This window comes from Taudactylus pleione, unplaced genomic scaffold (assembly GCF_031769625.1).
Source record: "Taudactylus pleione unplaced genomic scaffold, aTauple2 ptg000085l, whole genome shotgun sequence".
Classification (NCBI taxonomy): Eukaryota; Metazoa; Chordata; class Amphibia; order Anura; family Myobatrachidae; genus Taudactylus; species Taudactylus pleione.
This window is the reverse complement of record NW_028284487.1, coordinates 15,840,448-15,866,503: the sequence shown is the minus strand read 5'-3', so window position 1 is coordinate 15,866,503 and position 26,056 is coordinate 15,840,448. Positions and strand designations below refer to the sequence as shown.

Below are 26,056 nucleotides of genomic sequence, written 5' to 3'. Positions count from 1 at the left end.
GCATACCATACAACATATGGTTTTATTGAACTTTATTTATTCAACACCTGTTGGGACTCTTTATCCATTATATTACCATTTTTATACATGCTATATTTATTTTAGACAATAAATTGTTTTATTATTCATTTTCATCTGCCACCTTATTGATCTCATATATATTTATACCATTATTGGATTGCGCTAATTTTTGTATTTAATTGTGGGTCCTGGGAAACACCTGAAATCCCGCGTCATTCATTCAGCGGGATGACAACGTCATTCATTATGCATTTCAAAACTGGAGACACTCCAGAAAAATGATCACTATGGGCTTGATTCGGTCGTAATGTACCGGCATATGCGAATGTCCGCGGCTGCCAAATTTACTACCATATGCTAATATGTGTATCCGTCAGTCTATGCAAGTATGATCATCTTCATGCGTATGAATCGCTCCGCCCACTGATTTTCCATCCGCAGCCGTCATCATTAGTATTGGCCCTTGCATCCACCTGGTGTGTGTGTATCAATGCACAGCAAATCTTACATATTAAAACAAATATTTGTTTTCTGTTTAAATCTGCTCTCTTTCTGTTTCAATCTGGGGCTTATGCAGAGCTAGGAATACAGCAAAATAAGGAACAATTTGCTCTTGAAACAAACCATGCTGCAATGAATGAATTAGAATTAAACTAAGAAATATCACTTGTAGCATAAGACAAAGAGCACTCCATACAGCAAATAGAGTGATTTCCCTGACACAAGGCCTCCTGCTACCTGAAGCACTGGTGGAATGAGTGTATATATGGCTCACAATAGAGATCTATAGGACACATTTCTATTGTAAAGCTTTGTACAGTACAGTGTATAATGTAGTGCAATATAATGTCATGAAATAAGCAGCATTATGAATGGCCTGGCATCCAGCTTCAGGTAACCAGTGGCTACCCCTTATTTTCTTTATGGAAGTGTTAATGGTTTTTTTTTGTTTGTTTTTTAAAACAGTGTCTTTAAATTATATAGCCAAATTAGCTTTTAGAATCAGTTTAATATTATAGTTGGTGCATCCTATGTGATTAGTGTATAATTTCCTTAGATAAATGAACTATTACGACAATAAAGAGTAAATGGTCTATAACGTAATTCTGAGACATCTGATGAAACCACCCAAGAAAGCAGAAAAACGCATCAGAACTTTGCATGTGATATTACTGGCTTATGCATTACAAAAAGTCTGAGTATACAATCTATTTCCCACGTTTTCACTCCTTTAGGAGTTTATCAGTGTAGGATGAGACAAGTGATGCAACCAGACAGTGCATCAATAAAAAAGAAAAGCTAGGTGCTAATTGGGAAATTAGGAGGTTTAAAGCTAAGTGCATTAACCACGTAAAGATGTTCTTCAAGCTCCTTCACAGGATGTACTTTACCCCAGAGAAACAACATAGGATATGGCCTGCCCAATCTAGATTGTGTTGGCACAATTGTGGAAATGTTTGTGAAATTCTTCATATTTTCTGGACTTGTACTGGGATTTGGCACTTTTGGAGATAAATAGAAAACTTGATTTTCCAAGTTATGGGTCTTTCCCTGGCCTTGAACCCTGTAATAGCTCTCCTCCACCTCTATCCACCCTCTGTTCCAGCCTACGACTGATATCTCCTCGGACACATTCTTGTTGCTGCAAAAGCTATTACAGGTTGAGTCTCCCATATCCAAAATGCTTGGAACCAGGGGTATTTTTTAATAACGGAATATTCCGTATTTTGGAATAACTGCACATCATAATGAAATATCTTGGGAATATGACCCAAATATACACACACAATGCATTAATGTGTTATATACACCTTATACACACAGCCTGCAGGTAATTTTATACAATATTTTCAATAATTATGTGGCTCAAACAAAGTTTGTGTACAGATATGAAATTCATTTGTTTCATATACACCTTATACACACAGCCTGAAGGTAATTTTATACAATATTTTTAATCATTTGTGCCTTAGACAAAGTTTGTGTACATTGAACCATCAAAAATCAAAGGTTTCACTATCTCAGTCATGCCAAATAAATTCTGTATTTCGGAATATTTGGATATGGGAGACTCAACCTGTATTGCCTAAGCAACCCTCGCCCCTTCCTATTTCATTGGTTGCATTTAAGTTCCCAGAAACATTCAGATGGAAACAGCTGACTGTCCTTACTCTACTTCTCCCTCTTGCTCGCTTATGAAATGGTTTAGGTGGCATGAGTTTGTTATTAACGGACCAGGGAAACACCTCTTTAACCTTTAGGCAAAGTCTTTTGTGCATAGATCGGCTTGTACTATACTCATGGTCTGTTTTATCATGACTTAACATAGTCTCATTACCTCGAATCCTTCTTTAAGAACCTGGTTTATTCCCTTTTATGTGTAATCTGTCATGGCATATTTTGCTACTTCCATTGACTGTGTGGGATTTGAACATCCCAACCCCCTATTTTGTTCTCCTTCCCTTTATTTATTTTCTGTGTCCCACCTATTTATACTGTATGTCTAAAAATGCAATAAAAATGAATAATAATAAAACAGGTGCTAAAGAGAATTTTAGGAGAACACCTAGAGAAAACAGAAACAGGCAACAGTATTAATGAAAAGGACTATAATGTACTAAAACAAAGGGCTCATTGGATGGATTATGTGATATACAGTAAAGTATAAGGACTGTAAGGTACAGTGGGGGCTAGAAAACCTTCCAAATGTCTGTTCTACAGTATTCACACAAATCTCAGTGGCGTAAAAAGATGAGGAATAAATTCAATTTGTGAACAGCTTTAATCTGGTCGTAGTCAGCAACATTGTCCAAATCTGCCTTATGAAATACAGACAATTGGTATCCTAAGATGCTATGACAACTGCAAGTACAATCAATACAAGGATACAAAACCATTTTTACATTACGTAAAATACTTTGCTTTTACAAAATGTTAATAATTGCATATCTGTAGTGTTTTGATTGTCTTGTAACAAGATCATCCATTAATGTGTTTATAATAGAGACGTTTAAAGGTAATGTGGCTTATTACAACCTCTTTATCTGAATAACATATGAGGATCTGCTATGTAGACTAATTATATGCTGATTTGGATTGGAACATAAGGTTGCTTTGTAATGAGCTATAACAAACCTAATTACAAGTATACAATATGAGTCTGAAGCATAAGATGCCAGGGTAATGTTGTTCTTTATGACAACAGCACAGAATATATTCATAGAATTGTGAGAGTTGTAATTGAAAGTGGCAATATTAATAATTATAGTTTCAATTTTGAAATCTTTTTTTTTTCTAAAAGAAAATAATGAATGACGGATGGAATGATTTAATCATCCTGTGTTCACTGCCCCCTTTGTTAGTTTATCCTCCAACACAACAACAGCAGCAATAATTATCAGTTATCGATCGTGGTAATATAATTACCGTGTTGCACAGTTTAAAAAACAAACACACGGGACACTGGAGCTCATTCAGACTCGCTCGCTAAGATGCAAACGCTCGCTGCTGCCGATGGTATGCAATGTGTATGCATTGTGCGCATGCGTGTTCACGTGCGCATACCTTAGCGAAAGTTCACAATGCGTTCGCTCGCTGCGCAGAGACATCGCAGCCGAGTGAGTGACAGGGGAAGCCGTTTGTAGGTGGTAACGGGCTGGCCATTAAAAACGGAGGAGTGGAGGTGCAACCGCAGGCGTGTCTGAGCATCTCAACGGCGTTTAATAGGTGTGCATAATTATAAGACAGCATCATAGTACACGTCACCTGTCTTGTTTTTACACTGAAGTGCTCGCAGTGCTTACGGCAGGATATGGTCAACCTCAAGTGCTGCGATCGCATCCCATGTTACCCGATGTACCGATGGTTGCATACACTTCCTGGACATGACGTGCACAAGTGGGCGTATTAAGACAGGCTGGTGGGTGTCTGCATACACTATGTGATCGTTCTCTAAGAAATACTGGGCGTACTAGTGCTTTGCACTGCCTACACAATTTGCATACACATTGTGCGAGCGATCGCATCTAGCGAGCGGCTCCGAATCAGCTCTACTGAGCACGGGTTGAAGCCGGGCTACCCCTTTCACACAAGGGTTATTCCCGGGTCGTCAACCATCATGTCGGACCTGGTCTTACAGTGACTCGGGGCTTCCGGCATTCAGTGGGCGCTTAGAGATTATGTCATCTCCAAGTGCTACTGAACCCAGCCAATCAATTTCTTTTAGGTGTGATCTGGGTCATCAAGTTCCGGGAAGCACCTTTCAGACCTGAGTGGAGTCGTCAACCCAGGTTGGAAGTCCCGGGAAAAACCATGATAGCGACTAGTGTTGCGGACCCGGGACTGTCAACTGGGGTCGGACCTTTCACACATATGCCAGAGCCGGCTCGATGCGCATTCACATGAAAACACCCAGGTTTTTTTGCTTGTGTGGGGAAGGGGTAACACATCAAACCTGAACCTTGCACTGGGACACATGTATAGAACATGAAGGAATATTCTCAAATATTGTACTTTACATATTCACTATTTGTCATTGTAAACAGATTGTAACCAATTTGGATTTTATAGATTAATATGACAACTGATCTAAAATGAGGATAAACAGGCACAGATTAAAAAAACATAAATAACTAACCTACGACAGCAATATCTCCCACACTGCTCCTGCAGCCTTGTTATTGATATATTATTTTATTTCATAATATTAAAACTTTTGCCTTTGAAGATAATTGTAGAGATGATGGACGTGTGTATATATAAATAAATGGATAGGCAGTACATGTGTTCTTCCTTGTTTTTGTTTTTTATTTCTATCTTTCAATATTTTTTTTTCCCTCAAACACTATCTTCATCACTAACACAGAATATATTACATATAGGCACTGCATTGTGTATTTCTTTAGTAATTCACAGGGGCAAATGAAAATGAGTGACGTGTTCTGGATAACACAATAACAGCGTCATTAATATGGAACACACTGTCAGGAAGTGTGACAGAGATATCATTCTACTAATATAACAGATATATCTATCAAAAGCGGATGTGTTACATGTTAATGGATATTTATCAACTCCAAACTCTATATGCCTTCATCTATATTAATAAATGAAAGGCTTTCTCTTGCAATATGCAATGTATGTTACCACATTAACAGAAGGGACCTGCGAGGACTGCTGGATTTTTCCTACACTAATGCAGTTGGCTAGGATTCTGCGTAAGAGGTCATTGCTGGATTTAGTTATTTGCAGCCACATCGATTCAGAGATTGTTTATGGAGAAAGACGCTTGTATCACTCTGAGAGGTGACATTCTGCACATCTTATCCCATCTACTGCAGAGTTCTGACCCAACATATTTACTGGGTGTAATAGACAAACATATAATATTTATAGCCCTAATATCATCTGTTTGTTGATACAAAAGAAGTAATGCCTTTGTCGCCATGTATTTTATATCATATATTAGGGCTTCCAACATTTTCAATAACAAAATAACACTCACATTATACGTTTGCAAAGCAATAGAAATTTCTCCAATTCGTCTTTTTTGCTTGTCCAGGTGAATTTGGACATGCTGTAGTACATTCAGTCGGAGATGTGTTCACTGCTAGGTGAACCAGAACTGTAGAGTGTTGGATGGAACATAGCTGAAAGACCACAGGGCATGCAGCATCTGTATCCATTCACCATTGACTCTTGTGATAATGTCTGCACTGTCTTTATGTGTAGACCCTGTTTGAGTTCTGGTTTAGGTGAATTCAGCAGATGATGACTGTAGCTCTAAGTGACAGGGAAAGTCCTTAAGCAGAAAAATCTGGGACTTTCCTTGGAAAACTGAGACATATATGACCCCTTACCAACACTTACTGGCACAGCAGTAAGTTTAGTGGTGAGTGCTCATCGTATGTCTCTGCTCAGCCAAGGTTATGCAGATGTGTGCCCCAAAGTAGGCTATGTGTACAAACCAAAGTTGAGCAGATATATGCTCCAGTGTTGAGATGTATATGCACCATAGTTATAGGCCATTTTTGAGGTGTTTTTACCTGATAAGCTACAACTTTGTTACAGGATATTATGTTTGGGAAGTGGGGGAGCCCACAAAGTGTACTCAGTGCATGAATGTCTCACAATGGAAGCGACAGAAGGTGACAGGTCCCACTGTAATGCCGGGCACACACTAGACGACATGTCGTCTGATCCCGCGGATCGGACCGTCATATGGGGCACATTATTTAGTGTTTACCCACTATACGCACCCCCACTTGACACTGGGGTCATTCCATGCATGCACGGACGATGAAGCGAAACAGCTATCGACAAGGTCAATGGTGCCGGTCAACGACATATTGAGCGGTTGGTCACCAGATCGTGCAGTATGTACTGCCCGCCCGATATGATGTTAATCGGCACCATCGGGCATCGCATTAGGGGATTGCCTAATGTGTACCCACCTTATGACTTCATACGGACCCAGGTTGAGCAGATATATATGCATTGTTTCTATGTATTTGTTAATACATTGCATACTGAATCAAGTTACACTTTTGAAGACGAGTATGCCAGTACATACATAGCTTCCTGTGGGCAATTTACATATTTGCATTTGTGCATTTTAATGTATGCAATGTTAACAGGATGTGTGTTCTATACACAATAAATTATACTGTATCATTAACTGACCATGGCCCTCATTCAGAGCCACTCGCTAGCGGCAGTACGCTCGTTCCGAGCGATGTTCGCACATCTGCGCATGCGTACGGATCGTTCTACGCATGCGCGAACCAGTCAGTGCGGCCGAAATTCATGTGCTCGCAATATAGCGAATGCCTGCTATTTTGAGTGACAGAATGAGGCGTATGTGGGTGGTAACAGGGGAAGGTGCTTGAAAACGGGGAGTGGAGATCAGAACGCAGGCGTGCTTAAAGGTCAAAACGGGCGTTTTATGGGTGTGCATAATTAATACAGCAGCGTCATTGACCACGTCACTGGGTTATTTTATAGCCAGAACGGCTCGCAAGATTGTGGTAGCAAAAACCAACCACAAGAATAGCGAGCAGTTCATACGCTGGTCGATGTACTCGATTAATCTAGCGAGCGGCCAGGGGGCGTTTTTAACAAATAAACGAGCGTATGTTTTGCTCGCTCGTTCAGACTTAGAGGTGTGAACAGACTGCAATTTGCGAACGGATCATTTGAATAGCCACCCCTTGTTTTTGAACGAACGACCGCAAATAGCGAACGGCTCTGAATCAGGCCCCATGTACAGAGAAAGGAACCCACCTTGATTATTGGTTAAATTTGCCTTTCATTTGCCAATGTATTAAAGTTTTCAACATATTGGAGTGAGAGCTCCAAGTAATGATTATTATGGCAGATGCTGGTGTGGAAAGTATATGGCCATCGGGATTGATCTTTTCCCTTAGTGTTCAACACATAAATTAGTACGAAACAGCCAATTGCACGTAATGTAGTCACAAGTCTGGCTGTTTTCTGTGATCAGAAGCCCTATGTGAACATCCCCCTGTATTATGAGTCGGGCATGTCAATGCAATAGGCTACCACACCTTTGGCCGAGAGGGCAGCTGTCATTACTAGTAATGGCACTTCCCTGTACTCCATGCTTGGTGCAGAAGATCTGACAGAAATTGGCGTGAAGTCTACGCACAACTCAGAATAGGTCGCAACTGCCCATGGGACAGTTCTCCTACATTAATGTCCTGTTGTCACCCAGTAATGCACAATACGCCATCAATGAGGAGTGACTAAGATGCATATAGAATCGCTCATAGATGCTCAAAGTTGAGTATGTAATTGTAGCCCATGACACATTTGCAGTTTGAAAGAGAAAACCCCCAAGAGATACGGCTGCAATTGCGTGCAATTCAGAATCAGGCCGTGGTGTTTAGTAACAGTGTGCTATTTACATTACAAGTCTTTCTTTTTCCTGGAATATATTGGGAAGAGAATATATTGGGAAGAAAATAAGCTACAAGCCAATTCAACTTTACTAATATACTGTATTTATGTAAAGTATTCCAGTAGTTTAACATGTAAAACTGTAATTTAACAAAACCCAAGCCTAAAACTTATTTCTCAATAACCCACCACCTGTACTTGACTTTTTTATTGCAAAATCTAATTTCTTCTAAATGCTATTGATGAAAAGGATTAGTTTAATCCACATTAAACATGCCATTCCCATTCATACATAACAACAAAAAAACAACAATTTAAAATGAATCCACAACATTGACGTAACACCACACTTAGAGGACAAGCGCCCTTGGTATACCATATACATTGCAACAGCAAAGGAAAATAAAAGATTTTAAAAGTAATAATTGAGCAATTCAGTCATTTGTAGATTTAAAATAACTTTCATGAACAGGTTTCTCCTTGGACAGCTGTGTGTAATATCTGTGCTAAACATTTCCCAAATTCTTCAATTACCATTTGCTGTGCCAGGCAAGCAGAATATCCCTGTTTTTCTGCTTCTTCAGCTTGAGCTAGAAGACAAGCACATGTTGCTCTCACTACTTTGATAGAAGAACAAATTTGTACAAGACTATGGAGAAAGTAAAGAAGAGCAGAGTGTCAGTGCTACTATTACATACATTACTAATGTATACCTTCATTACCTTCTGTTGACACATGCCTCATTATTATTATTCTGCATTTCTGTTCCTTGGGCGGTATCCAAATAGCCCCGAAAAACTGGAGTTTTTTTTCTATTTTACCTGTTGTTTTTCTGGGCTATCCAATAAGCTCATGTATTTCTCGCCTGAAAAATATATAATTTTCACTCAAAATCACATAGAATCCGTGAGAAGTTGACGGACCAATATGGTCTGGGAAAACAGGACACTTATCTGGGATTTTTTATAGGGACCTCGGAGGTCCCGGAAAGGAAATAAACAACAAGTGCCAGCGTTGCAGAGCTAATTGAATAGCCCCAGGGGATCCATTAGCGCCCAAAAAATTTGCGGGGCTAATTGGATACCGCCCATTTAATTGAATAAGAAAAAGCATTACTCCAATGCTTCATGTTATCATCTCTGGAAGAACTGAGTTTTATTTAAATTCAGTCTTTTATTATACTGATATTTGGGTCACTTCAGGAGGCCATACTCCATCATTCAAACTACAGGGGATGTAATTTATAGACTGGCGGACTAAATGCCGCCGGTCTATATCCAGCAGAAGCCCAACAAGGGACTTAAGATTTTTACACTCAACCCTACAGGAGATTTAGTTTTTAGACCCAAAACTACAGGGGTGCAGACTTCCAAAAAACACCCTGCTCCCCTTGGACAATCCCCTAAAGGTAATCTGTGTCAAAAATCTTTTAAAAAGTACCTTAGGACACCCCAAAAAAGTACTTCAGTTTTGTCAAAGCTGGATTATTGTCTGAGACAAGATCAGTTTAAAATTGAATCGCAGCGACGCCATCTTGCGACTGGCTGCAAAACGCCATCTTGGAAATGAGATCGCAAGATGCCATTTTGCGAATGGCCGCCCAAGTGCCAATTTAGCTAAACTCACACTTTAGTACATGTGGCGATATCACTGTTAGCACCATGCGATTGCATCTTTCACCATTCCTCATATACACATTAATACGCATAATTGCGCTGTTAACTAGTCGCATATTAGCGAATGCATAATGAAAACGCTGTTTATTAGCTAAATGCGCACGCATCTGTCCCAAGTTAACTAGCATTCTTATATCAAACCCTGCATACTCACACATTACATATTCATATACAAGGTTCCATAAGCTTTAAGGTATAAGATTTAAGTTTGTTCATTTAGTCTAAATGCTGTGAAATAAAGATTATTTGGTAATTAAGGTTTTACACATGATAAGTAAGTCGTGTTTGGGATTGTACTGATGCGTACTCTCTCCACAGTATTCCGGTATCATCGGTGTGGAGATCGCATCATGCATTCTCAACTTATGGACCGCAGAGACTTCAAGCAACAAAATGTATATTATATGAATAACTGTTAGGATGTTGCACGAGGCGGGAAACCAGAGACCACCAGTTGTTGGAGGCTGAATTGGGTCTATTTGAATCAGCCTGTTAAACGCTCTGTAACAGATGCATCCCCCTTGGGAACCAATGGCATCAGCAACAAACTTCTCTATTGTGTTGTCTATTTCTGGGGGGTATAAATATGTGTGCTCCAACACTGGGTCTTGGTCTTTGTGCTGAATGCTGATTGACGAAGGGGTTTCTTACTGATGCCTAACATCTGGTCCGGAAGCGCTGCGTATGTATACTGTACTTGTGTCTGTATAATTCCTTTGCGGCGAATTGTGTCTGGATCAATAGCGTGTAACTGACTGTACTTTTACTTGAATAATACTTGTGCTTTGGAACCACAGATTCCAGGTCTGAAGTCTTTATTTACTGTATGAGTGTATACGCAAATTAGCGTCATACTTAAAAGGTATAGCAGGATATTAGAAGGTATAGGAAGGAGTGTATAGAGGTTCTGTTCCAGTATCGTTAGTTGGGGGCTCGTAGTGAAGTCACTTATCTATTCACATGGTACATACGGCTATCGATATCTCAGCAAAGGGTGGAGTGGCCACATGCAGGGTTTACCTGTAACCGCTTTGTGCTGAAAGATCGCTATCCGTTTCCGTGTGAGCCAAGGAAGCTGACTAGAATCCAGGGACAAGAGAGGTAAAAGTTTGTTTTCCTTTGTTGATAGAACCTAACATTTAGGGGTGCCGCAGTATTGAGTATGCGGCTGAGTCGCAGTTTTGTGCACAGCAAAGATGCACTTTTGCGTACGCAGCTAAAAAGTTGTCATACGGTTGTGTGGTAGTCACATTATTGTGTATGCGACTGGTCGCACAATAGCGTATACGTACTTCCGGTTGTGCTGCCACGTGTTTTAAACAAAGCCGTTGAGGTTTTAAATTTTTTTCAATTGTTATCAATATCTGGGTTAACGTGTATTTTTCTGTGCAGGAAAAAGTGTGTAACTGAGTATTTGTTGGTAGGGGTAACTTGTTCCCTACAGTTAAAGGTACCGTATGACCTTTAAGGGCTAAGTGCTAGTCGCGCGGTAAGCAGCTTACCGTTCTATACACAGTAGCAGGTGTACATGTTGTCTTTGTTGTAGAGAGGTGCGTGGAAGTAGCCAACATACAAACTTCCATAGGTGTGGAAGTTGCCTTACTAAATCTTATCCGGGTGTGGAAGTTACCTTTTTCAAATCTTATCCAGGTGTGTGGGCGCCGCCGTTTAAATCGTCCACAGTTAAGTGAAAGTATCTTGATTTTCTTTCACCAGTTTAAATCTTTATTGAAAAGCGTAGGATTTGTCTCAGAATGGGAGCCGCGCAAACAGTAGAGATGTTAGACAATGATGTGCTGCTAATGGAAGCGCCGATTGGATCGGCCCGTCGTATTATGCATACTAAGTACGGTACTTATGCGATAAGGTACTGTGATGTATGGTTTAAAATGACGATGAAGAGTGTTAGACCGTTTCCCAGAATTGGTAGTTTTGATAAAAATGTACTAGATAATGTCCGAGATCACATCAGTTTGATGCGCTCCCGAGAGAAAAAAGTAAAATATTATGAATGTTTAAAGTTGTGGCAGCATGAAGGGGATGCGTGGCTTAAAAATGCGCAAGTGACGCAAACTAGCATTGCGAGTGCATTGCCAGAGAATACATCCGCGACGCTAAATTGCAATGCGGGCAGGCCGCAAAATGGCACGCACGTGCAGCAAGGTAGCGTTGTGGAGAGTATTGCCAGCAGTTCACGCTCACCTCCCCCACCTTATGTGGATGGAGGTGCAAGTACAGTTACCAAAAATACCCATAAAAATGTAACAAGCAACTTGTACCTTCTCTTAAGCAACCATAAAGAAAATGTTTATGATGTGGATGATGAGCCTATTGTAATGTCTGCCATTTCCCATGCTGTGCAAATGATAGATGCTGTATCACCACAATCACGAGTAGTGCCGTCATCTCCATCGGTAACAGCAAGGGAAGTGTTAACACCCTCTGCACCCGTAGAGGAAGTTGTTAATACCATACGTAGCAGCAACAGATTAAACCCCCAGCCAGGTAACAAGGTCAAAGGTAGCAGCGCTACTGGTCTGCATCCCATTCGGACGATAACTGTTCCGAATGGAAATGCAGATGCGAACGGTGTAGTGCCCACGAGGGAAGTAGTAATGCATTGTCCTTGGACAAGAGCAGAACTAAATTCCATCATAAATGATTTCCCCGATCCCAAAAAGGAACTAGCCAAATGTCAAAGATTTTTGAGAAATTTGGGTAGTTCACATGAGCCAACCAATAAAGATTGGCATGTGGTGTTAAGGGCCTGCCTACCACGCACTACCGACGTGACAAAATTTATCACGGATTGTGTATTGGATGGTGACGTTCCCTTAACAGACCAAGTAAACCAAGGTAACATTTCCCGCATTGTAACTCGATTGGGTATATATTTTCCAGTAGTAGTTAACTGGAACAAAATTTTCACCATTAAGCAAAAGGAGAGTGAATCTGCAGAAGATTATTGCGACCGGGCTCTGCCGGCTATCACCCAGTACACTGGGATAGAAGATATTAAGGATAGCACTCACCACAGGGGAATGATAGTCACGGTACTCATGGATGGTCTGAAAGAGAATTTAAAGACTCGGGTTCAGACCTCACAGCCTGGCTGGAGGGGACTCACAATAGATACCCTCATAGAATCTGCCATTGAACATGATAAAAACATCTCAAAGAACAGAGAGGCCCAGAGTGAAAAACTAATGGCTGTCAGTATCCAAGCTCTGGAGGGAATGACGGTAACATCAAAGCCAACAGACACACTCGCATCAAGTGCACACACACTTACATCTGAACAGATATATGCCCTCACTAACCCCACGCAACAACAAACACAGCTCTATTCCACTAACCCAATACAACCACAGGTCCCATACTACTCACAAACTTCATATCCCCCACAATACCCTTACCCTCCCTATCCTTACCCATATCCATCACCTTTACCCTCTGCTCAAACCTCACAACAACACGTCTTCACCCGATCCACGAACATGTTTTAACTGTAAACAAACAGGACACTTAAGTAGAAACTGTACAGTTAAAAGAGTAGGAACCCCAAATCAGGGAAGACGTGGACATCCCCATAAGGGATATGCACTGAGACCAGCAAATGTCCAGCAGGCACCAGCTCCAATTGTGGCCGTAAATGCTATATTGGAGAATGGTAGCCAACGCTAGGGGTCAGGTCATACCTGTAGTCTACAGATAGTCAGGTTAATGGGAAGAACCGGTCATGATGGTTGATGTAGCTGGTACTGAATATCCTTTTCTTGTAGACACAGGGGCGACCAGGTCAGTGATAAAATCTCCCGTTAATTTACAGGTGACCAATGAGACAGTACCAACAATGGGTGTAACAGGTAAAGTGGAACATTATCCTTTAACAAAGTCCACAGAGGTTACTATTGGGCCGTTGCATACCAGGCATTCTTTCCTTCTGGCTGCTGTGACTCCTACTAACCTACTGGGCAGAGACTTGTTATGTAAGATGGGATGTGTTATATATTGCACCCCTGATGGTGTATTTTTAGATATCCCAGAGAGAGTTGCACACGAGGTGCGGGATATGTTGGACAATCTCCAAAGGATAATGTATCACTCTACAAGTTTAAATGAAAATCCATCCCAGGTAGATGAAATATTGTCCCAAATTCCAAATTCCCTGTGGACTAAGGATGGACAGGACACTGGATTAATGGCAAACGTAAGCCCTGTAATGGTAAGTTTAAAAAGCGGTAGGCAAGCTCCAAAAATTCCCCAGTACCCAGTAAAACAGAAGGTAGAGTTAGGGGTCTTTCCAATAATTGAGCGATTATTGCAACAGGTAATTTTAGTTCATACAGCTAGTGTAGCCAACAGTCCCATTTTTCCAGTGAAAAAGAGTGGTGGGAGGGGTTATAGGCTGGTACAAGACCTTAGAGGTGTTAATAAGGTGGTAGAAAGCCAATTCCCTGTAGTGCCAAATCCAGCTGTCATCCTTATGCAGATCCCACCTAATGCAACCCATTTCACTGTCATTGACCTCTGTTCTGCTTTCTTCTCTGTGCCTCTCCACCCTGACTGTCAGTATCTATTCGTATTTACATACAGATGTATACAATTCACATGGACACGGTTACCCCAAGGTTTCATAGACAGCCCCAGTATCTTCTCCCAGGCATTGCACGACTGTTTACAATCCTTTCAACCTGCCAATGGATCTGTTCTAATTCAATATGTGGACGATTTATTGCTATGTTCTGACTCTTTTATGTCATGTTTGAATGATACTAAACTTTTGTTACTTCATCTCTCGCATACAGGACACAAGGTGGCTAAGGACAAACTACAGCCGTGCCAATCCAGAGTAAAATATTTGGGACACTGCCTAACCCAGGGGTTACGACATCTTACAAATGATAGAATCCAGGCCATACAGAACATGACACTGCCGCAGAATCAACAGCAAATTCGTACCTTCTTGGGAATGTGTGGATACTGTAGAATGTGGATCCCAGGTTTTTCTATTTTGGCCTTGCCTTTACAGGAATTAGTCTCTTCCTCAAAGCCTGATCGTGTCATACACACAGAGGAATCAGAGCAGGCTTTCCTCAATCTTAAGGATAGTCTGACAAAAGCTCCTGCATTGGGAATACCCGATTATGAAAAACCTTTTGATTTGTATTGTACGGAAGCCGATGGTTGTGCTGCAGGTGTCCTTACACAAAAACATGGTGATGCCAAGGCCCGTAGCATACTACAGTGCCCAATTGGACACTGTAGCAAGATCACTCCCCACTTGTCTGAGAAGTGTAGCAGCTACCACTCTATTGGTGAGTAAAAGTGAGGACATAGTACTGGGTCATGATATGATTGTCTACACTCCCCATGCTGTATCTGCTCTGTTGAACTCAGCTCAAACCAGACACGTCTCTTCAGCTAGGTTTACCAAATGGGAACTAGCTCTAATCGCACCCGCAAACATCACTGTTAAACGTTGCAGCATGCTGAATCCAGCAACGTATGTACAAAGGGTGGAAGGAGGCGAGTTGCTGGTGGGAGGTGAGTTCAGCGGACATAATGATACGCACGATTGTATGAAATATCTGAATCAAACATTTACTGCTAGACCTGACATACATGACACACCTTTAGAGTATGTGGATGTGACTTTTTATACGGATGGGAGTTGTCATAGACAAACAGACACAGGTGAATTATGTACAGGTTATGCTGTTGTAAATGACACAGACATCATAGAAGCTAAACCTCTTGGTCCTCCTCACTCAGCCCAGGTGGCAGAGTTAGTAGCACTAACTAGAGCGTGTGAACTGGCAGCAGGCAAATCTGCTAACATTTACACTGACTCGAGGTATGCATTCGGGGTGGTGCACGATTTTGGGGTTCTATAGCGTCTGAGAAATTTTATGACAGCAGCAGGCACACCAGTTGCACATTCCCGACACATAAAACATCTTTTAGAAGCAGTCCAACTGCCCAAAGTGGTGGCAGTAATTAAATGTAAAACCCATACATGGGAGGATGATCCGGTGTCACTGGGCAACAACAGAGCCGATGAAGCTGCAAAATGGGCAGCAGGGTTAAAAATGTTTTCTCCAACTGAAAAAAATATGTCTTTCCAAACAATTGATATGCTGAAATTAATTGAGATGCAAAATTTGTGTTCAATTCAGAAAAAATCCATTTGTAAGTCCAAGGGATGTGGGCAGGAGTCCTCCGGGCTCTGGAGGGATGGACAAGGTAAACCAGTAGCCCCCAAGGCATATTACCCCAGCCTGGCTGAGGCAGCACACGGTCTGACTCATCTGGGAAAACAAGGTATGTGCAAGTTGGTGAGAGCATACTGGTGTGCACCAGGTTTTTCTTCACAAGCAGAAAAGATAGCAATGTCCTGTCTGACCTGCTTGAGGAAGAACATAGGGAAAGCGATCCCTACCGAACCGTCCCACATTCCACCGACTGATGGACCTTTCCAGGTGATACAAATTGATTTCATCCAATTACCACCCTGCATGAATCTTAAGTATGTATTAGTGTGCACTGATGTATTTTCTAATTGGGTTAAGGCCTACCCAGCGGCCACTTATACTGCTGCATTTACTGCCAAGAAAATAGTTCAGGAATTTGTATGCAGGTACGGTATCCCTAAAATCATCGAGAGTGACAGGGGTACTCATTTCACAGGTGGTGTTTTTCAAAATATGTGTAAGCTAATGGGTATTAATAGCTGACTTCATACCCCCTACCGACCGCAAGCCAGTGCCAAGGTAGAGAGGGTGAACGGGACTATTAAAAATAAGTTAAGTAAAATCATGGCAGAGACTGGACTAGGATGGCCAGAAGCGTTACCTTTGGTCCTACATAGCATAAGGACCACTCCTAGACCTCCTTTAAATCTGTCCCCATTTGAAATACTGTTCGGTAGACAACCTCATTTGATTATAAGTCCACAGGAAGACTTGAAGGGTAACAACGAGGTAACTGTAAAGTATATTATATCAATGAGTAAGCAGTTAAAGCAACAGCAGCAGAAATTGAAATTGTTGTCCCGTGATATGCCCGAAACTAACTGCCATGATGTTGAACCAGGAGAATATGTTATGATCAGAAATTTCATGCGTTCAGGTTGTTTGACTGATCGGTGGGAAGGTCCGTACCAGGTGCTGCTGACAAGTACTACATCTTTGAAGGTGGCTGAGAGAGATACCTGGGTCCATTCCACTCACTGCAAAAAGGTCAATCAACCGGTGGAGAAATAAGTCGGAGACAAGGCTGATAGCGTGGACCTGTCGCTTGCGAGCTTGTTCCGGGAGGATTGAAAAGGTCGTAGTGAGATACCTGAACTAAGAGAAATTTGCTGGTCTTGTTGTGACAATGGACGAGCCTGCTGTGTTCATTTTCATGTTCTCTTTTAGAGTGTTCACCATCCTGGTCGGTTCGGGAATATCCAGTTTTTGTGATGGGAGATCGATTGAGGAAGTGGGAGCTGATGGCAGTGCTGATGGAGTGGAGTCAGGAGGAGTGCAATGCCAATCTGGGGAGTGTCTGACCAATCTTAGTACTGTTATTGTTAAGTGAGCTGTCATTCCGGATACTCTGGGATGGTGTGGAGGTTTATCATGTGAAGATTCCTGTATTTGTGAGCTTTGTGGATCCCTAGTTGATGAGAACTGTATCCAACGGTGCCAACATAAATATAACCCATACTGGGGTGGGTATCCTTTAGAGGATTATCATAGCATGGTAGGCAAAGTATTAAATCAAACTGATTGCTGGGTGTGCTCACATGTGCCACAAGGGCAGCATAACGTAGGGTTGGTGCCATTTCCGCTGAATATCACGGAAATTTTAGAATTACAAAAAGGGAAAACGTTGGATGGAAACTTCCTCTCCTCCAAACTACCTCATTTCAAACTCTATCAATTCCAAGTAGATAGATCACTTTTGTGTTTAAACATAACCAACCCCAATAAACCCGGGAGTTGGGAAGTGACGGGGAATAATCAGACGATGACCTTCTCACAAAGAGCTGATAATGAGTCCATAAACCATGATCTGTTACAGCTGAAGTGCTCTTTTGCATACTAGAAAGCTATTTGAAATTGTTACTATTTCATTTTGAACAAGCTACTTGACATCTGCTTATGGCTGACTTGTATTACTGCTTAATAATTGAGTATATTTCTACAGATACAAAATTGCTTTTTTATATGCAAATTAATAAAATAATAATAATAAACTAATAATAATAATACAGGTTGAGTCTCCCATATCCAAATATTCCGAAATACAGATTTTTTGAGCACGACTGAGATAGAGACATAAACTTTGTTTAGGGCACAAAATTGTTAAAAATATTGTATAAAATTACCTTCAGGCTGTGTGTATAAGGTGTATATAAATAAATTTTATGTATATACACAAACTTTGTTTGATGAACAAAATTATTAAAACTACTGATAAAATTGCCTGCAGGCCGTGTGTATAAGGTGTATATGAAACATTCTGTGCTTAGATTTGGGTCCCATTCCCAAGATATCTCATTATGGTATGCACAAATTCCAAAATACGGGAAAATTCGATATCCAAAATACCTCTGGTCCCAAGCATTTTGCATATGGGAGACTTAAGGTGCCCATCCACTAGAAGATAAAATTGAGCGATTGAACGATAACAATATCGTTATCGTTCAATTGTTTGCAAAAATTTCTAAAACGACCATTGATGCGCGCTCCCGCTGGTCGTTTAGACATCTATCATAGGGTAAACATTCTGGACAACCTGACTATAACGTCAGGTTGAGCATGTTTGCAGATGATTGATGTGCCTACACTGAACGACTGCTTGTTCAGTGTAGGCACATCACTGACTGACAAACGACTGCATGATTACAATGTCGTAATCATGCAGTCTTCTGCCTGTCGTCTAGTGGATGGGCAGCATTAGGGCAAAATTTACTAAGCAGTGGTTCTAAACCCAGGAGGTTTGGTGGCGATTTTGCTATCCACAGATTTACTAAGACCAAAAACGCTGTTAGACCACTGCCAAACCACCGTCAAAACAAATTTTAGAATAGAATAGAACAGAGCTGTCATTTAGAAACTGCCGCCAAACCGCCACCAAACACCCAGGGTTTAAAACCTGCAGCTTAGTAAATGTTGCCCTTAACCTGCATGCGAGTGCATATTACTGCTACGGCTTGCTCTCCACTACATGCCGGTCACCAATTAGCCGTCTAAGAGATACTGCGGCTTCCCTTGGAGAAGATTTACAGCCGGGGCTTCACACTGTCACGTTTGGAAATTGTCTGCTCGAGAGACACAGCTAACCCCTTGGAGACGGCTCCTAGCTGGCGGCTCATACTACAAGTGAGTTCTATTACGAGCAATTCATCTATGCAGCATACAGCTTACAATCAGGTGTACTCAGGATAGGGGATGTCAGTTTTATTTGTATGACATAACCCGTACACTGACTTTATACGATACTTATTTGTTTCATACAGAGAGCCTGTTATATGTAATCCAGATTTGGCCAATACCTATGAATCACCTCGTTTTAAATATTGGTATAATATCCCTGTATCCTGGTTTGCGCTGAACCAATACGTGAAATTTAATATACAGCATAACCACTGAGGCAATTTTTTCTGGTCTCCAGGCTACCATACTTGTTTACTTGTATAAATATCCTCCAATTGAAGGATTATTGATACATTGACTCGCTTTGACAAGGATCCCCAGGCACATTATTGCTACTTCGTATTGTATCTATTTCTCAGATACAAGTGAATTCAAGACTGTTTCTTTTAAGTCTTTTTTATGTGTCTGATCAACTCTATTGCATTGTTATTTTATTATTTTTCATTATTTCCTGTTTGTCTATGTGTGGCTAATTAGCCTTTTTTTAATTAAAAATCAATTGTATAATCCTAATATTGTATCTTGCTGGTGTCCCAACATAGACTTTAGAGCGCAGTCTAATTGCCTATTATTTTTATTTTCTAAGGTTGACATATCTTAGTTGACTGCTGATTTATTGTCTGATCCTTCCACTCTATTGGAGCTAGGTCCCTATTTTTCCTGTAATAGTTTTGTATCGGTATTATACTGATTGAAAGAGTCATTTACTTGTATTGTACATATATTTTATATGTTAAAGTTATATGCGCACTGGCCGTGTGGATTGTAGTTGTTTTTGTATTTTTAAAATGTGTAATTAAACTAATAAATATAAAATGATTGACAGCGCTTCTGATACTTACTGTTTTTCTCAACTTCAGATCCCCCTGCCTCTTCCAGCCTTTCAGTGTGTATGCATGACCTATGTTGTGTTTTGCCCATTGTACAGCAAGTGGGTGCTCTTACCTAATTCCCTGGGAATTTCACTATGAACTGGCAAATGGCGGCAAACTTTCGGATTGTGTGAATGCACAAAAATGCACAAAAAACAGCACAGCATCGCCTAACTGCTTCCATGTTTGCAAAGTTCTCACTGCTGCCATAGGCTGCATTCTGCTGAATCCTACCTTCCTGCGTCTCGGTTCTGCTGCATATTCCTAAGAGATTTACACTCTGGATCTTCTTCACAATTTTTACAGGAGATGCACTTACACATAGAAGAGCACATTATTTTACCCTATGATGAAGAACACATATTTCCATTGTTAATTTAATGTATAATGGTATAAACAAGTAAGAAGTTACACACTAGCTAAGAGGAGGCCCCGTCCCCAACCCCCTCATTGCTCTCAGTGGCTGCTAGGAACAGAAGGGGGGAGAGGAGAGGTCCCAGGAGAGAAAGGAGAGGGGTTAAAGTGGCAGGGTAGATAGAAGAGGTCCCAGAAGAGAGATGGGAAAGAAAGATGACAGATAGGAGGATTACCAGGAGAGAGAGCAGAGAGAGAAAGAGAGGACAGAAGGGACAAGGTGGTAGGGCAGAGAGAAGGGATCCCAGGAGAGAGAAAGAGAGTAAGTGAGCAAGATAGCACAGGGGACAAATTGCCAGGGCGGAGAGGAGAGGTGCCAGGAGAGAGAGAAGAAGGGGCAAGGCGTCAGGGTAGAGAGGAGAGGTGCCAGGAGAGAGAGGAGAGGGGTCAAGGTGCCAAACACAGTGAGGAAGGGTCCCAGGAGAGAGAGAAGAAGGGGCAAGGTGTCAGGTAGAGCGGAGAGGTGCCAGGAGAGAGAGAAGAAGGGGCAAGGTGTCAGGGTAGAGCGGAGAGGTGCCAGGAGAGAGAGAAGAAGGAGCAAGGTGTCAGGGCAGAGAGGAGAGGTGCCAGGAGAGAGAGGAGAGGGGTCAAGGTGCCAAATGCAGAGAGGAAGGGTTCCAGGGAGAGAGAAGTTGAAGGAAAAAACAACACCTGCAAATAGGGAAATAGGGGGAGATGGGGGACGGAGATGGGAAGGTGTTGGAAGAGAGAGGGGGGAATAACTCTGCATAGTAGTTAGCGACCCGGCGAATAACAGGTCCAAAATACTAATATCTATATAGTTGTCATGTGTGAGGTGTTCAGGTTATTGATGGACACTTTTATCTTTGCCTTATCCTTCTGTAAAGTCTATAAACCCAGGCTACATTATATATAGATAACCCCAAAAGATAAAGGACAATTACAGGGCTGAACTACCAACATGCAGTATACTATATTTGGTTGGAATTCTGCATCTGAATATTGCAGTGAATAATTAAATGTTAGCCAATAAAAACAGTTTACTGTGATATCCTAATCTGTGCAGGTATAGGTCCATAGTGTGCCTCAAATGCTAATCTCATAGCAATGCTTTATAATGATTTATAGTGGTCCCATCCACAGCACTGTGAAAGCTATTAATGACTACAGAACAACAAAACATTTCCTCTACAGTGAGGAATAGAACTGACTACACGGTAACAGTGATTGTCATAGTGGTCATACATGGTTGGTAGCCTAGAACCAGATTACAACAGTAAGCATAATATCATCAAAAACAAAGGCCCTCATTCAGAGCCGTACGCTCTGAGCAGAGCGCACGCTCTGAATGAGGGCCGGGCTCCATTTTCATGGAGCGTCCTCCTGGACGCTCGTATAGCTGTGGGTCACCACCCACAGGCTATACGAGCGTGCTTTGTGATGGCTGCGATGGTCGAGACCATCGCGACCATCGAATTTGCGAGCCGGAGCCTGCGGTTGAGGTTTTCAACCGCAAGCTCCGGAGTGATTTTGGCTCTATCAGAGCCAAAATCACTCCCACTGACATCACTAGTGATGTCAGTGGGCCGGCTTCTGACGGGAGGCGTTCCCGTGGGAACGCCCCCGTCAGGGAGGCACGCCCCCGGCACGCCCACCAAAGGGGGCGTGCTGTCAATCAACATTGACAGCACGCCCCCTTTGATCGGACACAACGAGCGAAGGAATTTCCTTCGCTCGTCGCGTCTGGCGCATGCGCACGACGGAGCTCCCTCCGTCGTGCGCATGCTCAGTGCATAACATCGACCCACTTGCGAGCGGACAGCCGCTCGCGAGTGGGTCTGAATCAGGCCCAAAGTTGCTTAGCTATTTATTTATTTCTTTAGAGGGGTGGCTCTAAATCATAGCCGTAATTCAAGACTGTTACAGAGGAGGGACCCAGGGAGAGTAGGGATGGCCATCAACCAGCAATGGTTAAGAACTATCAAAAGTTTGCCACTGATGGTGGATGGTTTTGCAATCGATGGCGCAATAATGTTTTGGATTTTTTTTAACCGGCACAGTGGGCACAACTGCTTGGCATCCTCATGCACCACTAAGCCCCATCCCCTTCCCTGGCTGACCCACCGGCCACTCTGCAGCACAAGCAGAAATGTCCATTGATGAGTGAAATCATTGATGGCTACTCATTGATGATTTCATACCATCGATGTTAAGCACCGATGGTACCATCAATGGAGAGCAACAATGATTAACTCTCCGATGGCCATCTCTAACCCTGGGAGAGACATTTATTGAATTGTTAAGCTGCATACACACACAATATCGTTTAACGATAATCGTTTGAAAAAATCGTTCACTTTCTGAGTCAAATGATGAACGATTATCGTTCAAGCGCGTTCACGTTTGTAGTTTGTAGTTTGTAGTTCAGTCAGACTTGTCAACTGAACGATTTTCATTAAGGGAATATGCAAAAATCGTTTGTAGTTCATAAAAATCGTTCATTACACTTTAAAAAATCTGACAGATAATTGTTCATGAAAATCGTTCATAAAAATCGTTGGTAACAAAATCGTTGTGTGTGTATGCAGCTATAATAGTTAAGACATAAAACTAAAGAAGGAGGTGTCTGAATGTGGGCAATTGTTTTATAATAGACCAATAAATATTTTTCTCCCCAAAGGTGCCTTTTATTTCCAAGCAAGGGGGCATTTCAGTTATACCCCTTTCAGACATAAACTCCGACTTTACCGTGGCTCGGACCCTGGACCGGAGTTTCAGTACTTACCCCCTTTCACACCTGGGCGATGGACCTGGGTTATTCCAGATGATGTCATCTCCAAGTGCTTCTGTACCCATCAATCAAGTCCTTTTATTTAGGCATGGCCCGAGTCATCAAAACACGGGATATGCCTTTCAGACATAAGCTGGGGTACTGACACAGGTTGCAAGTCCCAGGAATAATCCTGGTCGCTTGCAGGGTCGCGGACTCGGGACTATCAACCTGGGACAGACCCGTTCATACATAACAGGACCCGGGTCGACTCGCCATGCACCGGCAAATTCCTGGGTGCTTACTTATGTCTGAAAGAAGTATTATTAAGTTCAGGGATTTAGTTAAATAGAACCAAACAGTAAAGTATAAAATCCCTGCACTCTTGCAAAAGGCATAATTAAGGATTAATAAGCAACATGGAGCCTGACTCAGAGCTGCATGCTGTAAGCATTGCTGCTGAGTCTTTGGCTGCGATGCTATAATATAATGATGCTGTAGGAGGCATCTGAGGACAAAAGACACCTCCTGACAGCATCGCAGATCCGAGTGCTGCATCCGAAGACGCAGAATCGGATCACCATCACGACCATCGGTCGCGGCATTGGCCATCTGAGTGAGCAAATCTGCATCAGAAGAGACAGACACTAGCCTTGCCACTCCCAGAAAATGTCACTTCCATTTTCAGGAGCGCTGGCCAATGCCGCCTATTCCCCTCCCCCAAACAGCCGCAGCAAGTCACTCAGGGGCACTGCGACAATAGCGCAGAAGGAGACCTGCACTTGCGCAGATGTCCTCCAATCCGAGTTATATGCAAACCATCGAGTTTACGTACAACTTGGAATCAGGCCCAAAACCAGCAGCTGAAAGTTGACTAAACAATTTATTTAAAAAGCTATTTTGTAAGCTGTAATATGGTATCTCATGTTGTTTTGTGCTATTTATTTCTGCAGTTATTAAAATACGGTGATGTAAACCCTATATCCAATTTAAAAAAATCACTACAATTTAACAGTGCTACAGTATAATAGGACACTCAGGGGCCTATTCATCATTACATAATTATCACTAGTGATAATTATGTTTTAAACTCTCTGCGAGTTTAAAAAAACTAAAAGGAGGCATTCATCATACCTCCTTGCCTAAAGTATCACTTCCGAAAAACTGCTCTTTTTGCGGAGTCAGCTTTTCGGAAAAGTGATACTTTCTTTTCCCTATGCAGCTGAGGTATCCATAAGGATTTCCTCACAGCATCTGCCCCCCCCTCTCTATTCCGCCATTGTCCTCCAACCCAGACACCCCCCCTCAGAATTCTAGACCCCCCTCCGCCGCTGTATGTCCCCCCACTGCTGCCGCAGGTGTCCGTTCCATCTGCCGTTGACCGGCTGGTGTTCGTCCCGGCCCCCCTCATGTGTGGTTTTAAGTAACTCCCTCCCCCCGTAGCCCCCGCACACACCGCCCGCGGTTGCCTGGGTCAGTCCTGGCCCCCCCACAGGACCATCTCTTCCATTGGGCTTGTTGGGCAGTTGCCCAAGGGCCCGAAGCTTGTAGGGGTCCTCCAACCCACCCCCCTACAGCTGCGGCCAGTTGGTAAATTTGTCATATTTTTATAAGCCGGCCGCCGGTGCACTGTATTCTGATCTAACCTCCCCCCCGGTGACGAGTACTCATCTCAGTCCCAGTTTCACTTCATCCGCCAGCTTCAGACCAGTCTCTCTACATGTGTGGGAGGTCTGATGGGCATGCAGGGGGGTTTAATTTTATTGACCATTTACATTTTTTTCCCGTGAATGGGTGGGTATGGGCCCCAGTACATTGCTTTGCCCAGGGCCCACTCTGCTGTTAAGACAACCCTGCCCCCCCACGGCCGCTGGTGTCATCCCGGTCCTTCCACATGCCTGCGGCTGCCGCTGATCTGTGCAACCCCCGCTGTATGTCCCCCCACTGCTCCTGCAGGTGTCCGTTCCGCCCCCCGCCGCCGCCTGTGTCAGTAACTATCACCCACCCCCGCGGCCGCTGCACACATCCCCTGCGGCCACTTGTGTCAGTCCTGGTCCCCCCAGCCGCTGGTCTGTGTCATCCCGTTCTGTAACTTTTAACTCCGCACAACCGCTGCAGGTCTGTGTATCCTCCGCGGCCGCTGCTGCTTCTCCATCTGCCTGTAAAGTAGTCGTCTCCCCCTCTGCCGCAGCGTAAGCTCCCCCGGCACCTCAGCCTGCAGCACAAGCTTCCCCGATGCTCTGAAGGAACCAGTGACAACCAGAGAAGCCGAAGGTACGTAAACAAGGCAGGGAGGGATCTGAAAAAAATCCCTTCCGCTGCACAAGCTGCCGAGTAAGGCTATCGGATACCATACGCCATCTCACGGTGTTCACAAGTTCCGAAAAAAAATGCTTTTTCAGAACTCGATGAATTTCATAATTTCCTCATCCTCATACTAAAGTATGGGGACTGTAGTCATTATCGGGGGACACAATCGTAACCAAGAGATATCAGTAATATCTCCTGTGTTACACTGTTAATGAATAGCCCTGACCCTTAATATTTACAAAAGTAAGGGAAAATGTTAATTTTCACCCACTATTGTAGAAATTAAGGGATGATGAATAAACCCCTCAATGATGAAAGGTTCAAAAATATATGATAAAATGCTTAATATGTATAGCCTTATCCCTATCAAACTATGCCATTAAGAGAAATACACATTACATTGCACTTTCATTACAACAGCAAGTGACAGTTATTAGTAAATCGATGTGTTACATCTGTGCATACAGCAGCACAGGATAAGGCTATATTATATGATACAGTATTACTGAGCACACTTAGGCCCTGAGTCACAGGTGCATGCAATGCATACACAATGCCGATCATCACGTAGTTCAGCGATTATTTGCAACTGCTGAGTTCATAAAACCGCTACGATGTATTCGTTGTACAGAGTGTGCGCACAAAGATGCTGGTACGATCGGGACAGACGGTATAAGATATGGGGTG

General features: G+C 42.5%; 1 protein-coding gene across 1 annotated transcript in view; it reads right to left on the bottom strand.

The window, feature by feature from the left end:
* Window positions 1-8,102: 8,102 nt before the first annotated feature.
* Window positions 8,103-26,056, bottom strand: part of LOC148532080 (tesmin-like) — a 190,888-nt gene continuing 172,934 nt past the window's right edge. Inside the window, exons 13-14 of the mRNA XM_088468382.1 lie at window positions 20,149-20,258; window positions 8,103-8,587 (exon numbers count right to left, since the gene is read on the bottom strand). Coding sequence (XP_088324508.1) covers window positions 8,401-8,587; window positions 20,149-20,258 — 297 coding nt within the window. The 3' untranslated portion in view covers window positions 8,103-8,400. The remainder of the gene's footprint in view (window positions 8,588-20,148; window positions 20,259-26,056) is intronic.